A 15,803-nucleotide genomic window follows, 5' to 3' on the forward strand; every position below is an offset into this window, starting at 1 on the left:
CATCAGTCAGCTGAAAACACAATAAAAACACATTTTCTGGATCTGCAGTTACATTTAATGAGTTAAATCTTTACCACAATGTTTACTAGAAAACTTCAGGTACTGCACAGCATGCGCATTTTGACCCGTTTGGCTTTCCATACATTCACCATGCTGGGTTTGCAGTGGTTGGCATCGCTAACTAAAACGTTAAAAACGTTAAAAACTAAAGCACTAATCAGAAACACTAGTTAGCTAGTGCTAACTTGCTATGCTAACACATTATTTAGCAGAAGCTAATGCTAAAGCTAAAACACAGACAGTCTTTACTTCAACGGAGACAAATGGAAGAAATGAAAACTTATTTTCTGGTGACTTTTTATAAAGAAAGTTTTTTTTTAACTGTTTTTGACCAAATCCAATAAAAATCGTTAAAAAAATACCGACGACCTTTTTTAACTTCTTATCTTTGATTTTAAAACTGCAGTGAAAATCTGAAAAACGTTCCTACGGAGCCCCTAAGGCACAGGTGTCAAACTCAAGGCCCGGGGGCCAAATCTGGCCCGCCGTAGCTTTTTATGTGGCCCTCTGGACTCCAAATTACATCAATAGGTCCGTCCAGTTTTTCACAAATCTGCAAAAATCACACAAAATCAAAAAATGTCCACATTTTTGTCCTGATTTTACTGCTAATTTTCTCAAAATTGGTCAAAAACATTGAATCCGTAACCGATAGAGCGAGTGATAGAATCACATTTAACGTAAATACTGAAAAAAAAATAACAATTACAAATATTTCTTAATATTCACCACAAAATCTGTCATTTTGATTTCAAAAATAAACACTAAAATAATCAGAAATCCTGGAGGAACAGCTATTTATTGATATTTTAACAGTTTTATTGGTTTTATCAATAGATTCTGGTGCAACCGGCCCTTTAAGAACATTCAGATTTTTGATTGGCCCAAAATAAAAATGAGTTTGACACCACTGCCCTAAGGGGACATGGAGAGAGAAAAAAAAAGGAAAGAAATCCCGACTTATTATCTCGAAAGTCGGGATCTCGAGATAATAAGCCGAGATTTCTTTCCTTTTTTTTTTCCTCCATGTCCCCTTAGGGGCTCCGTACTTTCCTAACAAAAAGCAGAAGACACTTTTTCTCATTTCATGCAGGATCAGACGGAAAAATGTTGCATTTTCTTCTTCTGCAGTTCCTGGGAAACACGGAGGTGGAAGCCCCGAAAGGCACCGAAGTGGTGAAGGACGCAGTGAGGAAGCTGAAGGTAAGGCTGAGCAGAGTTGGCTCAAGGTGACCTGGGAGGTTTTCAGGTGTCGATGCCTGGAAGTGCTGGATGAGCAGTTCGTCCAGCGCAGGAAACTCTGCTGGATGGATTATTCATCAGCTCCTTCGCTGAAACACTTTGATTTTTCTGAGTAAAACATTAAAATAAACGGCGGCGGGTTCAGATCGTTAACTTCACATTAAATCAAGCCAAACCGCAGCTGGACGACGGCCGCTACTCACCAACAGAAACACATTTACTTGATCTTCAGCTGTATTCTGATAAAGAATAACCCGGAAACATTAAAGGGGGCATTTCATGCTGCCCTGAATCGATCTATATATAATATACAACACATTTTTTCACTAAATCAAGAGTTCTGCCTGTCTTGAGCTGCTTTTTGGCTGCAAACAGATGCGTAATTACACAACCGTACGTCTTTGAAAAGCACAAGTGGAGCCTTCTGCACAACCAACAGGAACGCGGCACGTGGTTTCAACAATAAAACACTGCAAAAACGCAAAATCTTACAAAGTATTTTTGGTCTAATTTCTACTGTTAATGTCTCAGTACACTAAAAAAAAAAATTACAAAATCTAACCGAGTAACTTTTCAGCGGGAAATAAAAGCTTGTTTTTAGTCAGTAATTTCTTAATGTTGGTGAAAACCTTCTAGATAATAAGTGAAATAATCTGCCAGTAGAACCAGAACTTTATTCATAAACATTAATTACTGACTTGAATCAAGCTCCTATATGTTGCTGAAAAGTTACTTTTAAGTCAGTTTTGTTTTATTTAAGGGAACGAAGATATTTTCACTTGAAACTAGATCAAAATACCTGATAAGGTTTTGTGTTTCTGCAGTGCAGCATCCATTAAATAACCAAAACCAGCTGACCCAACGCTCTGGAACTCTGCTTGGGTTGCTAGGCAACGGGGCCGGGCCTGGCCGGGGTTGCTAGGCAACGGGGCCGGGCCTGGCCGGGGTTGCTAGGTAACGGGGCCGGGCCTGGCCGGGGTTGCTAGGCAACGGGGCCGGGCCTGGCCGGGGTTGCTAGGTAACGGGCCAGTTCCAGTGCAGTGTGATTTGACAGTCTTTGAGTTTTTGGTTTTTGAAATGACTCATTTACCAAAACACATCAAATTATTGCCAAAAATCAGCAATAAACTTTTTTTTTATTGTTTTGAAACTATAAAAATGTGATAAACGTGAATTTTCCCTCCTACAAGTTTTCCCAACACATCTTAAACTGTTTCCATTCACCATAAAACTGCATAATTTGAAAATAAATTTGCTTTATGGAAACACCAAGTTAAAAACAAACAAAAACACTAATTTGAGCTCTGGGTTGTTTTTTTTTTTTTTTATAATTAAAACTTATTCATTGTAATTTTCTTATTTAATAGAAACACAGAAATCTTTTTAATTGTGTGGACGTCATCTGAATACTGCCAAAGATTTGCTCTCATTTATAATGAAAACGCAGAAACTAATTTTACTGGTAAAACTGGTGGCAAACTGGTCATAAACCCCCAGACAGTCTACTGCAGTTGGTCAGGATTTAAGTGCCCAGTTTCCCTGAGCTCCCCAGTGGATGACCTTTGACCCCAGCATACATCCCAGTCCAGGCCCAGCCTGGGAAGATGTCCTCTTCCCAACGCCTCCTGCCAAATCGTGAGAGGCCGCCGATGGGGAGGCCTGCTCTCCCGACGCCAGGACTCCATTGTTGCAACACGTCTCACAGTGGAGACCAGGTCGCCATGGTTACCATCCCTGACACACCAGCTAGCCCTCCTCTGAGTTCACGTCCAGAAAAAACATGCTCTGAAAAGCCTGAATACTTTCAAAATAAAACACCCAAACAGAAAGTTCAGGTTAAATTAACAAACGGATTTTATTCTGAAAGGTTGTGACATAATACACAGCAGCTGCTGCTGCCCATCAACTGCTGCTGCCCATCAACCCAGGAAGGGTCAGCAGGGCTATGGCAGGCCATTTTACCATAAAATCATCTTCAACACACTGAAATTAGTTTATGGCAAGACATATTATAGTAAATTAGGATATCTCTAATTACATTAAAAATACATTATCAATCCCAAAGGGAAGTTAAATTAATTGATGTCGAATTTACCATTAATTTGTATGAAAACTTCAAGATTCATGCAGTGAATTACTGACTATCGGCTGCAAACACAATAAAAACACATTTTACTTTTTAATTATATAAAAAAATAAAAACTTTATCACTGTGCAAAGTATGACAACTTTGGTCTGTTTGGCTTTCCATACATCTACCATCCTGGTTTTTAAGTTTTTGGCAACGTTGAGCATCGCTGAGTTAGCCAAACTGATCCTATAGCACTAACCGTAAACATCAGTTAGCTCATGCTAAATTGCTATGCTAACATTATTTAGCCGACGCTAATGCTACACATGGAAGCTAAATGCAATAGTTCCAGCAGCTTCAGCCCAGCGTTGAGGCGTGAAGCAGGTCTAGTTGTTTGGTCATTTTCTAGTTGACAACTAGAAAATGTCGTTTTTCTGTTTTTGTGTCCGACAGTTTCAGAGGCACATCAAGAAGTCGGAGGGCCAGAAGATTCCCAAAGTGGAGCTTCAGATCTCCATCTACGGCGTGAAGATCCTGGACCCCAAAACCAAGGTGAGTCCAGTCGGGTCCGTTCTCCGCGGTTTGACCGAAACTGATGGGGCAGAAACATCCCATAAGAAACGGCGGAGGGTAACCATGGCAACGCTCCGATGGTAGATCTGCTCCACATCCAGATTTCATTACGATGTGAAAGTGGTTTCCCTGCAGGACGGATCCGGTTGGTCCGGTCTGTGAGTAACGGAGGATTTTGTGCCGCAGGATGTGCAGCACAACTGTCAGCTGCACCGGATATCGTTCTGCGCCGACGACAAGACGGACAAACGGATATTCACCTTCATCTGCAAAGACTCCGAGTCCAACAAGCACCTCTGCTACGTGTTCGACAGTGAAAAATGCGTACGTGTTTTTAATGTGTACGTGTTTTTAATGTGTACGTGTTTTTAATGTGTACGTGTTTTCAATGCGTACGTGTTTTTAATGTGTACGTGTTTTTAATGTGTACGTGTTTTTAATGCGTACGTGTTTTTAATGCGTACGTGTTTTTAATGTGTACGTGTTTTTAATGTGTACGTGTTTTTAATGCGTACGTGTTTTTAATGTGTACGTGTTTTTAATGCGTACGTGTTTTTAATGCGTACGTGTTTTTAATGCGTACGTGTTTTTAAAGCGTACGTGTTTTTAATGCGTACGTGTTTTTAAAGCGTACGTGTTTTTAAAGCGTACGTGTTTTTAATGCGTACGTGTTTTTAATGTGTACGTGTTTTTAATGTGTACGTGTTTTTAATGCGTACGTGTTTTTAATGTGTACGTGTTTTTAATGCGTACGTGTTTTTAATGCGTACGTGTTTTTAATGCGTACGTGTTTTTAAAGCGTACGTGCTTTTAAAGCGTACGTGTTTTTAAAGCGTACGTGTTTTTAATGCGTACGTGTTTTTAATGCGTACGTGTTTTTAATGCGTACGTGTTTTTAAAGCGTACGTGTTTTTAATGCGTACGTGTTTTTAATGCGTACGTGTTTTTAATGCGTACGTGTTTTTAATGCGTACGTGTTTTTAATGCGTACGTGTTTTTAATGTGTACGTGTTTTTAATGCGTACGTGTTTTTAATGCGTACGTGTTTTTAAAGCGTACATGCTTTTAAAGCGTACGTGTTTTTAATGCGTACGTGTTTTTAATGCGTACGTGTTTTTAATGCGTACGTGTTTTTAAAGCGTACGGGTTTTTAAAGCGTACGTGTTTTTAAAGCGTACGTGTTTTTAATGCGTACGTGTTTTTAATGCGTACGTGTTTTAATGCGTACGTGTTTTTAAAGCGTACGTGTTTTTAAAGCGTACGTGTTTTTAATGCGTACGTGTTTTTAAAGCGTACGTGTTTTCAACGCGTACGTGTTTTTAAAGCGTACGTGTTTTTAAAGCGTACGTGTTTTTAATGCGTACGTGTTTGTTTTTAATGTGTACGTGTTTTTAACGCGTACGTGTTTTTAACGCGTACGTGTTTTTAATGCGTACGTGTTTTTTGTTTTTTATGCGTACGTGTTTTTAATGCGGACGTGTTTTTAACGCGCACGTGTTTTTAACGCGCACATGTTTTTAACGCGTACGTGTTTTTAATGCGTACGTGTTTTTAATGCGTACGTGTTTTTTGTTTTTTATGCGTACGTGTTTTTAATGCGGACGTGTTTTTAACGCGTACGTGTTTTTAATGCGTACGTGTTTTTTGTTTTTTATGCGTACGTGTTTTTAAAGCGTACGTGTTTTTAATGCGTACGTGTTTTTAATGCGTACGTGTTTTTAAAGCGTACGTGTTTTTAATGCGTACGTGTTTTTAATGCGTACGTGTTTTTAATGCGTACGTGTTTTTAAAGCGTACGTGTTTTTAAAGCGTACGTGTTTTTAATGCGTACGTGTTTTTAAAGCGTACTTGTTTTCAACGCGTACGTGTTTTTAAAGCGTACGTGTTTTTAAAGCGTACGTGTTTTTAACGCGCACGTGTTTTTAACGCGTACTTGTTTTTAACGCGTACGTGTTTTTAACGCGTACGTGTTTTTAACGCGTACGTGTTTTTAACGCGTACGTGTTTTTAAAGCGTACGTGCTTTTAAAGCGTACGTGTTTTTAAAGCGTACGTGTTTTTAATGCGTACGTGTTTTTAATGCGTACGTGTTTTTAATGCGTACGTGTTTTTAAAGCGTACGTGTTTTTAATGCGTACGTGTTTTTAATGCGTACGTGTTTTTAATGCGTACGTGTTTTTAATGCGTACGTGTTTTTAATGCGTACGTGTTTTTAAAGCGTACATGCATTTAAAGCGTACGTGTTTTTAATGCGTACGTGTTTTTAATGCGTACGTGTTTTTAATGCGTACGTGTTTTTAAAGCGTACGTGTTTTCAACGCGTACGTGTTTTTAAAGCGTACGTGTTTTTAAAGCGTACGTGTTTTTAATGCGTACGTGTTTGTTTTTAATGTGTACGTGTTTTTAACGCGTACGTGTTTTTAACGCGTACGTGTTTTTAATGCGTACGTGTTTTTTGTTTTTTATGCGTACGTGTTTTTAATGCGGACGTGTTTTTAACGCGCACGTGTTTTTAACGCGCACGTGTTTTTAACGCGTACGTGTTTTTAATGCGTACGTGTTTTTAATGCGTACGTGTTTTTTGTTTTTTATGCGTACGTGTTTTTAATGCGGACGTGTTTTTAACGCGCACGTGTTTTTAACGCGTACGTGTTTTTTGTTTTTTATGCGTACGTGTTTTTAAAGCGTACGTGTTTTTAATGCGTACGTGTTTTTAATGTGTACGTGTTTTTAAAGCGTACGTGTTTTTAATGCGTACGTGTTTTTAATGTGTACGTGTTTTTAATGTGTACGTGTTTTTAATGCGTACGTGTTTTTAATGTGTACGTGTTTTTAATGCGTACGTGTTTTTAATGCGTACGTGTTTTTAATGCGTACGTGTTTTTAAAGCGTACGTGCTTTTAAAGCGTACGTGTTTTTAAAGCGTACGTGTTTTTAATGCGTACGTGTTTTTAATGTGTACGTGTTTTTAATGCGTACGTGTTTTTAATGCGTACGTGTTTTTAAAGCGTACATGCTTTTAAAGCGTACGTGTTTTTAATGCGTACGTGTTTTTAATGCGTACGTGTTTTTAATGCGTACGTGTTTTTAAAGCGTACGGGTTTTTAAAGCGTACGTGTTTTTAAAGCGTACGTGTTTTTAATGCGTACGTGTTTTTAATGCGTACGTGTTTTAATGCGTACGTGTTTTTAAAGCGTACGTGTTTTTAAAGCGTACGTGTTTTTAATGCGTACGTGTTTTTAAAGCGTACGTGTTTTCAACGCGTACGTGTTTTTAAAGCGTACGTGTTTTTAAAGCGTACGTGTTTTTAATGCGTACGTGTTTGTTTTTAATGTGTACGTGTTTTTAACGCGTACGTGTTTTTAACGCGTACGTGTTTTTAATGCGTACGTGTTTTTTGTTTTTTATGCGTACGTGTTTTTAATGCGGACGTGTTTTTAACGCGCACGTGTTTTTAACGCGTACGTGTTTTTAATGCGTACGTGTTTTTAATGCGTACGTGTTTTTTGTTTTTTATGCGTACGTGTTTTTAATGCGGACGTGTTTTTAACGCGTACGTGTTTTTAATGCGTACGTGTTTTTTGTTTTTTATGCGTACGTGTTTTTAAAGCGTACGTGTTTTTAAAGCGTACGTGTTTTTAATGCGTACGTGTTTTTAATGCGTACGTGTTTTTAAAGCGTACGTGTTTTTCATGCGTACGTGTTTTTAATGCGTACGTGTTTTTAATGCGTACGTGTTTTTAAAGCGTACGTGTTTTTAAAGCGTACGTGTTTTTAATGCGTACGTGTTTTTAAAGCGTACTTGTTTTCAACGCGTACGTGTTTTTAAAGCGTACGTGTTTTTAAAGCGTACGTGTTTTTAATGCGTACGTGTTTGTTTTTTATGCGTACGTGTTTTTAATGCGGACGTGTTTTTAACGCGCACGTGTTTTTAACGCGCACGTGTTTTTAACGCGTACTTGTTTTTAACGCGTACGTGTTTTTAACGCGTACGTGTTTTTAACGCGTACGTGTTTTTAACGCGTACGTGTTTTTAAAGCGTACGTGCTTTTAAAGCGTACGTGTTTTTAAAGCGTACGTGTTTTTAATGCGTACGTGTTTTTAATGCGTACGTGTTTTTAATGCGTACGTGTTTTTAAAGCGTACGTGTTTTTAATGCGTACGTGTTTTTAATGCGTACGTGTTTTTAATGCGTACGTGTTTTTAATGCGTACGTGTTTTTAAAGCGTACATGCATTTAAAGCGTACGTGTTTTTAATGCGTACGTGTTTTTAATGCGTACGTGTTTTTAAAGCGTACGTGTTTTTAACGCGTACGTGTTTTTAAAGCGTACGTGTTTTTAAAGCGTACGTGTTTTTAATGCGTACGTGTTTGTTTTTAATGTGTACGTGTTTTTAACGCGTACGTGTTTTTAACGCGTACGTGTTTTTAATGCGTACGTGTTTTTTGTTTTTTATGCGTACGTGTTTTTAATGCGGACGTGTTTTTAACGCGCACGTGTTTTTAACGCGCACATGTTTTTAACGCGTACGTGTTTTTAATGCGTACGTGTTTTTAATGCGTACGTGTTTTTTGTTTTTTATGCGTACGTGTTTTTAATGCGGACGTGTTTTTAACGCGTACGTGTTTTTAATGCGTACGTGTTTTTTGTTTTTTATGCGTACGTGTTTTTAATGCGGACGTGTTTTTAACGCGTACGTGTTTTTAATGCGTACGTGTTTTTTGTTTTTTATGCGTACGTGTTTTTAAAGCGTACGTGTTTTTAAAGCGTACGTGTTTTTAATGCGTACGTGTTTTTAATGCGTACGTGTTTTTAAAGCGTACGTGTTTTTCATGCGTACGTGTTTTTAATGCGTACGTGTTTTTAATGCGTACGTGTTTTTAAAGCGTACGTGTTTTTAAAGCGTACGTGTTTTTAATGCGTACGTGTTTTTAAAGCGTACTTGTTTTCAACGCGTACGTGTTTTTAAAGCGTACGTGTTTTTAAAGCGTACGTGTTTTTAATGCGTACGTGTTTGTTTTTTATGCGTACGTGTTTTTAATGCGTACGTGTTTTTAACGCGCACGTGTTTTTAACGCGCACGTGTTTTTAACGCGTACGTGTTTTTAACGCGTACGTGTTTTTAACGCGTACGTGTTTTTAACGCGTACGTGTTTTTAACGCGTACGTGTTTTTAACGCGTACGTGTTTTTAAAGCGTACGTGCTTTTAAAGCGTACGTGTTTTTAAAGCGTACGTGTTTTTAATGCGTACGTGTTTTTAATGCGTACGTGTTTTTAATGCGTACGTGTTTTTAAAGCGTACGTGTTTTTAATGCGTACGTGTTTTTAATGCGTACGTGTTTTTAATGCGTACGTGTTTTTAATGCGTACGTGTTTTTAAAGCGTACATGCATTTAAAGCGTACGTGTTTTTAATGCGTACGTGTTTTTAATGCGTACGTGTTTTTAAAGCGTACGTGTTTTCAACGCGTACGTGTTTTTAAAGCGTACGTGTTTTTAAAGCGTACGTGTTTTTAATGCGTACGTGTTTGTTTTTAATGTGTACGTGTTTTTAACGCGTACGTGTTTTTAACGCGTACGTGTTTTTAATGCGTACGTGTTTTTTGTTTTTTATGCGTACGTGTTTTTAATGCGGACGTGTTTTTAACGCGCACGTGTTTTTAACGCGCACATGTTTTTAACGCGTACGTGTTTTTAATGCGTACGTGTTTTTTGTTTTTTATGCGTACGTGTTTTTAATGCGTACGTGTTTTTAACGCGTACGTGTTTTTAATGCGTACGTGTTTTTTGTTTTTTATGCGTACGTGTTTTTAATGCGGACGTGTTTTTAACGCGCACGTGTTTTTAACGCGTACGTGTTTTTTGTTTTTTATGCGTACGTGTTTTTAAAGCGTACGTGTTTTTAAAGCGTACGTGTTTAATGCGTACGTGTTTTTAATGCGTACGTGTTTTTAAAGCGTACGTGTTTTTAATGCGTACGTGTTTTTAATGCATACGTGTCTTTAATGCGTACGTGTTTTTAAAGCGTACGTGTTTTTAAAGCGTACGTGTTTTTAATGCGTACGTGTTTTTAAAGCGTACTTGTTTTCAACGCGTACGTGTTTTTAAAGCGTACGTGTTTTTAAAGCGTACGTGTTTTTAATGCGTACGTGTTTGTTTTTTATGCGTACGTGTTTTTAATGCGGACGTGTTTTTAACGCGCACGTGTTTTTAACGCGTACGTGTTTTTAACGCGTACTTGTTTTTAATGCGTACGTGTTTTTAACGCGTACGTGTTTTTAACGCGCACGTGTTTTTAACGCGTACGTGTTTTTAACGCGTACGTGTTTTTAACGCGCACGTGTTTTTAATGCGTACGTGTTTTTAACGCGTACGTGTTTTTAACGCGTACGTGTTTTTAACGCGCACGTGTTTTTAATGCGTACGTGTTTTTAAAGCGTACGTGTTTTTAGCTCTTTTTTCCCAAACCCCGGAGGCTGTGAGACGTTTCAGCTGAGTCGTGTCTTTCAGGCGGAGGAGATCACCCTCACCATCGGCCAGGCCTTCGACTTGGCCTACAAGAAGTTTCTGGAGTCTGGAGGGAAAGACGTGGAGACGAGGAAGCAGATCGGCGGGCTGCAGAAGAGAGTACGGCGTTGGGGCGCTGCATTGATGGTTTCAGTAATTAATGCTGAGCTTGTGTCTATCGATTGTTTTAAATCCGTCAACCTGCTCGATCCGTCAGAGCGAGTGAGCTGATGAATATTAATGCCACGAGCTGCAGACTGAGATTAGATTTCTGCTGGGAACTCGTCTGACTGCATGAGGAGCTGAACACCTGGGTGACCTCTGACCTGCTGGTCCTCGGTCTGAGCTCCGTTTCCTCAGAGAAACACCTGATGGAAATAAACATCAGTCGCATCGATTGGGGGTCAGAAAAACGTAGAGAATCCTGACGCGTTATATAGTTTGTCGTGTTTAACGTCAGTGAAACTGCCGGTCCTGAACAGAACCGACCCGCTCGGTACCGCTCAGCGGCCTGGGCAGAACCGGCCCAAACCTCCCAGGACTGGTTCTGGATGGAACCGATGCATGAATGCTCCAGACGAGGTTCCGCCGGATCCAAAGGTGCTGAGGTCTGGTCAGGTTCTGTTCTCCACAGTTTGGCTGAAACTGATGGTCAACGGCGCAGAAACCTCCCATGTCCAGAGGGACGCGGTAACCATGGCAACCGGGCGCCTTCACACTGAGAGAAGTTTGTGACGGTTTAGGAAACGCTAGAAAAAAAACAAAACTTAAAATTTACTCCAAACAAACTTGAATCTTGCAGAAAACTTTAGCAGTTGGTTTTGTCTTATTTCAAGTGAACTAAGAAACTTTCACTAGAAATTAGACCAGAATTATTGGCAAGACTTTGTGTTTTTGCAGTGCGTTGCCATAGTGATTGATGTTTTTTTTTTTTCTGCATTAAAAATTCTCCACATTTTGATGCCTTTAACCTGAAAGCAGCTTAAATCTCATGTTTAGTTCAGCGTAACGCAGAGGTTCTCTGAAAACATGGTGTAAAAACCTCCGACGGAAGATTAAAACCGTTTTGCTCTCGCAGATTCAGGAACTGGAAACGGAAAACGCTGAGCTGAAGAAACAACTGCAGGAGCTGGAGGAGCAGCTGATGATCGCTCATGTGCCACCAGTAAGAACAAAACGTCCCCCAGTTCGACTCCAGTGGGTTTGAAATCTGGAAATTAACCAGAACCACAGAAAACATGTTGACAAAACCTGAAATAAAACCTGAAACAACCAACAGTCGGAAACGTCCTGGTTTAGAGGCCATCGCTGTCCGGGTAGTGGCGCCCTCTGCTGGTGGCAGTTTGCACAACAAACGACTTTGTCTTCTGTCTTCATCAAATTAACAATCTGATCAATAACTACGATAAAACAAGCGGTCACCACTGTTTAATATTCTAATCAAACCAATAAAATCATCAGATTTATTTTGTGTAAAAACATTATAGATCTAAACTTTACCTCAAATAAAAACCTTCATTTGCTCATTTTTTGGCCTCATTTGAAGAAAAATTTAAGAAATTTGTTTTGTCTCATCAGACAAATTAGCATCCAGTTTAGCTTAGCATAGCTCTTCCTGTAGCTACTTAGCTTAGCATTGAGCTTACCTGTTTAGCTTAATGTATCAAAAATGTCATTACAAACAGCTTAAAAGAAATAATTGCCTTGTTTAATCAAGACAAATTAGCATATAGTTTAAAATCCCCCCTGCTGTAGATGATCCAGATGTTTTATTTTCTTAAAGGCGTTTTCTCTTGTTTTTCCCATTTTGAGGAGTTGGGAAAGGAAACAATTCAATCGATTAAATATTGTTTCTGTAAAACTCATTCAGGTACCTGAAAGTTTTATTTTTCATGTGAGTTAGTTCGTTAGAGTGCAGACGAAGCGATTTCTCGATCCGCCTAGCAGTGCGGTTAGCATGGCTGTTAGCATGGTGGTTAGCATGGCGGTTAGCGTAGCGCTGCTCTCTGACTAACCCGTCTTCTTCTGTGGTGGCGGTGCGCTGTCTCTCCCCAGCCGCCGGACGCGGCGGGCGAGTCCTTCCTGCTGCACAGGCCGTCCTCTCTCTTCTGGTTTCACAGCGTGTCGTCGCTGTCCTGTCTGGAGATTTCCTCCGTCACGCTGACGCCCATGAGCTCTCCGGACTCCAGCGTCTCCGCGGGGATACTAACCCCTCCGCCTGCTAAACACACTCCTCCTCTTCCTCCTCCTCTTCCTCCTAAAGCCGGCGAGGCCTGCAGCATCCCGCGGCCTCGTGTAAACTAACTTCTTCTCTGCTCTCTCTTGCTTTTTACGGAAGACAATTAGGGCCACTGAAAAAAAACATTCTAATTCTGTGTCAAAATAACTAAAAATTTGTAGGTGTATGTCAATTATGTTGTTAGCAAATGAAAATAATCGTGTAACTATTTTCCTTGTTTTAGGATTGGTAAACCTGTAATTTATCCACACAAATGTATTTGGTAGATTTGAGTTTTAAGAATAGATTTGCTGGGTGATGCATGAACAATTTAACAAAAATAAAAACTTTGATGAAAAGTTAAAATTGTAAAAAAAAAAAAAGTGACGATTCTGAGAAAAGTTAGGATTCTATAAAAAGTCAAAATTTTGAGTTAAAAGTCAGAATTGTAAAAAGAAAAGTTGGAATTTTGAGAAAAAGTCAGAAAAAATGTGAGAGGAAAAAATCATCTCTTATAGCTTTTTGTTTTGTTTTTTTCAGAACTTTGTAAAAAAATTCAGAATTGTGAGGGAAAGAAATCCAAATTCTGAGATAACAGTCAGAATTTATTAATTTTTTTGGCCCTAATTTGCTCCCGTAGCCTTTCCTTCCTGTGTGGTGTTCTGTGTCTCGGGTCGGCCGGGTCAGTAACGGTTTGTGTTCTGGTGCAGGCGGGGAGCGTCTCGGTGAAGCTGCAGTCCACGGACGTTTTCGACATGGTTCCCTTCTCCACGGTGACGCCGCTGGTTCCCAGCAGGGCCAGTAATGGCTGCCCTCCGCCGCCGCCGACCTCCCTGCCGCCCGACATGAGTGAGCCAACAGAACCGCTCGGGTTTGGGGGAAGCGAGGGAAGCGGGTTGACTGTGGTTCTGTCTGCAGGTAAAGATTTGTTCGGAGCGGAGCCGTTTGACCCGTTCACCTGCGGCGCGGCCGACTTCCCTCCAGATATCCAGTCGAAGCTCGATGAGATGCAGGTGAGGCCTGGGACTTCAAACCCAATAACCAGTGTTGGTGTCGCCAGCAGGGGGCGACGTTACTACTGAATGTGTTTCCTTTCTCTCTTTCCTGAATTATTAACAGCTGAACGTGTCTCTTGTCTTCCTCCCTCTCTTAGCGGCAGAGATGGTTTGTACCTTTGCTTTGCTGTCTGTGTTGCGACTGCAGCCGTTTCCTGCTGCATGTTTCCATATTTACCAACATCCTCATCCTCTAAGCTCCTGTTAGCTTTGCTCTCAGCGGCTGCTAGCTTGACTCTGAGTTTCTGTTGACCTGACTGTTAGCTTTTAGCTCGACTCTGCTTCGTTGTTAGCCTGATTCTGATTAGCTGTAAGCTTGACTTTGGTTGACTATTAGCTCCACTCTGTTTAGCTATTAGCTTTACTCTGGTTAGCTTTTAGCTTCGCTGTTGGTAGCTGTTGACGTGGAAACAGTTAGCTTTCAGGTGTAGTCTGATTAACTTTTAGCTTGGGCCTGAGGTACTGTTAGCTTCACTGTGGGTTGCTATCGGAGTGAATAAAGTTAGCCTTTACCTTTAGTCTTGCTCTGGCTAGTTATTAGCTTGACTTTGGTTGGCTGCTAGCATGAGTTGGAGTAGCTGCTAGATTGAGTGTGGATAGCTATTAGCCTGTCTCTGCGTAGATGTTAGCTTGACTCTGGTTAGCTGTTAGCTTCAGTGTGGCTATGTGTTGGTATGAATAAAGTTAGCTTTTATCTTTATTCCGGCTAACTTTTAGCCTGAATCTGAGTTAGCTTGACTCACATTAGCTGTCAGATTGATTTAGAATTGCTGTTGGCTTGACTCCATTTGCATTTCTCAAGCTGAGCTCATTCTGTTTACTCCTGCAGGTAAGATACTGACTACTCATAACAGTCTACCATAAAGCACCAACCCAATGAGCATGCCATGTCATTTCTGACCCAGTTGAGTGAAGCATGACTTTGCATGTGGGAGCAGTTTGACTCCAGATGGTTGTTGTTTGTTATTTTTGGTCTCTCTGAGCTTCCAGATGAATCCGGCTCGTTTAGCTCCTCTATCCGCAGCGTTCATCCTCCTGCTTGTTTTCCCACAGGAGGGGTTCAAAATGGGACTGACCATGGAGGGCACCGTCTTCTCTCTGGACCCGCTGGACGGCCGCTGCTGATGCCAACAAAACTTTTAACTCGTTTGTATGGAAAAAGTGCCAAAATCCACTCCATGGTTGAGATGTCACAGCCGCCATCTTGGGGTTTATATGCATTTGCATTTTGGTTGGTTTTTCGATATTTCAGCATAAACTTGGATCTGTTAAAGTAAAGAACTATTTTTGTATGAACTGAGAAGATTCTGGAAGGAGACGTTTTGGGTACCTTTGCTGTAAATAGTCTGAGATGTCCAATGGTACACTCTGTGGCAGAGTTTTCATATCTGTGTGAATTCTGTGTTGGTGACACATTCCTGTTTATATGGAGAACAAAAGCTGACAAACATTAAGTGTTCCATTAACACCAACCTTCAGCTTCACTGAATGGTTTACCTCACATTATTCCTTTTTATATAGATTATTACTCCAGCCATAACTTTTTAACCCACTGACTCTTACACATGTTGGTTGTTTCTGTTTTTTATTTTACATTTTCTACTTTTAATTTCCCCCCAAACTCTGTAATCATTGTATTTTTTTCCCCTACATTTTCCGAGTCCATACAGAAATATTCCTGTCATTTACTTTTGGTTACTTTGCAGTTATTAAAGAAACTCCTTCTGGGGAAAAAAACATTTTCTATGACTCAGTCTATCACTGCTTTGGTTTAGATATTTATGGAGAACTGTTCCTGCCAGAATTGGCAAAGAAAATGCAGACAAAATGCAAAGAGAGGAGAAAATAAATCAATGTATATTTAAAGAATGTAACAGTAAATTAAAAAAACTTTAAAAAGTATATAAAAAAGATTAGGATTAAAATAGAAATAATAAATAGTTATACATTTAAATTAATAGATGAAAATAATAAATATTGGTTCATATCACACTGCATAATAATTTTTTTTTTTTATTTTAGCCAAAATATTTCCCACATTAAAAACTTTTTAAAGCCACTTATTGCTTTCTATTTT

General features: G+C 39.7%; 1 protein-coding gene across 14 annotated transcripts in view; it reads left to right on the top strand.

The window, feature by feature from the left end:
- gulp1a (GULP PTB domain containing engulfment adaptor 1a) overlaps positions 1 to 15,465 on the top strand; it is a 60,991-nt gene extending 45,526 nt beyond the window's left edge. For 9 of the 14 annotated variants that reach the window (XM_081604714.1, XM_017303373.2, XM_017303354.2 and 6 more), the window contains 9 exons: positions 1,192 to 1,263; positions 3,827 to 3,925; positions 4,133 to 4,270; positions 10,457 to 10,606; positions 11,532 to 11,618; positions 12,509 to 12,748; positions 13,382 to 13,520; positions 13,590 to 13,684; positions 14,780 to 15,465. In XM_081604714.1, the coding sequence (XP_081460840.1) occupies positions 1,192 to 1,263; positions 3,827 to 3,925; positions 4,133 to 4,270; positions 10,457 to 10,606; positions 11,532 to 11,618; positions 12,509 to 12,748; positions 13,382 to 13,520; positions 13,590 to 13,684; positions 14,780 to 14,851 (1,092 nt within the window). In that variant the 3' untranslated portion in view covers positions 14,852 to 15,465. Of the gene's footprint in view, positions 1 to 1,191; positions 1,264 to 3,826; positions 3,926 to 4,132; positions 4,271 to 10,456; positions 10,607 to 11,531; positions 11,619 to 12,508; positions 12,749 to 13,381; positions 13,521 to 13,589; positions 13,685 to 13,824; positions 13,836 to 14,779 lie in introns of all 14 variants that reach the window. The other 5 variants (XM_081604712.1, XM_008404235.3, XM_008404243.3 and 2 more) reach the window with 5 other exon arrangements.
- The last annotated feature ends 338 nt before the right edge of the window (positions 15,466 to 15,803 follow it).

The sequence above is a fragment of the Poecilia reticulata genome, chromosome 2 (genome assembly GCF_904066995.2).
Source record: "Poecilia reticulata chromosome 2, P_reticulata-male-v2, whole genome shotgun sequence".
NCBI classification, from domain to species: Eukaryota; Metazoa; Chordata; class Actinopteri; order Cyprinodontiformes; family Poeciliidae; genus Poecilia; species Poecilia reticulata.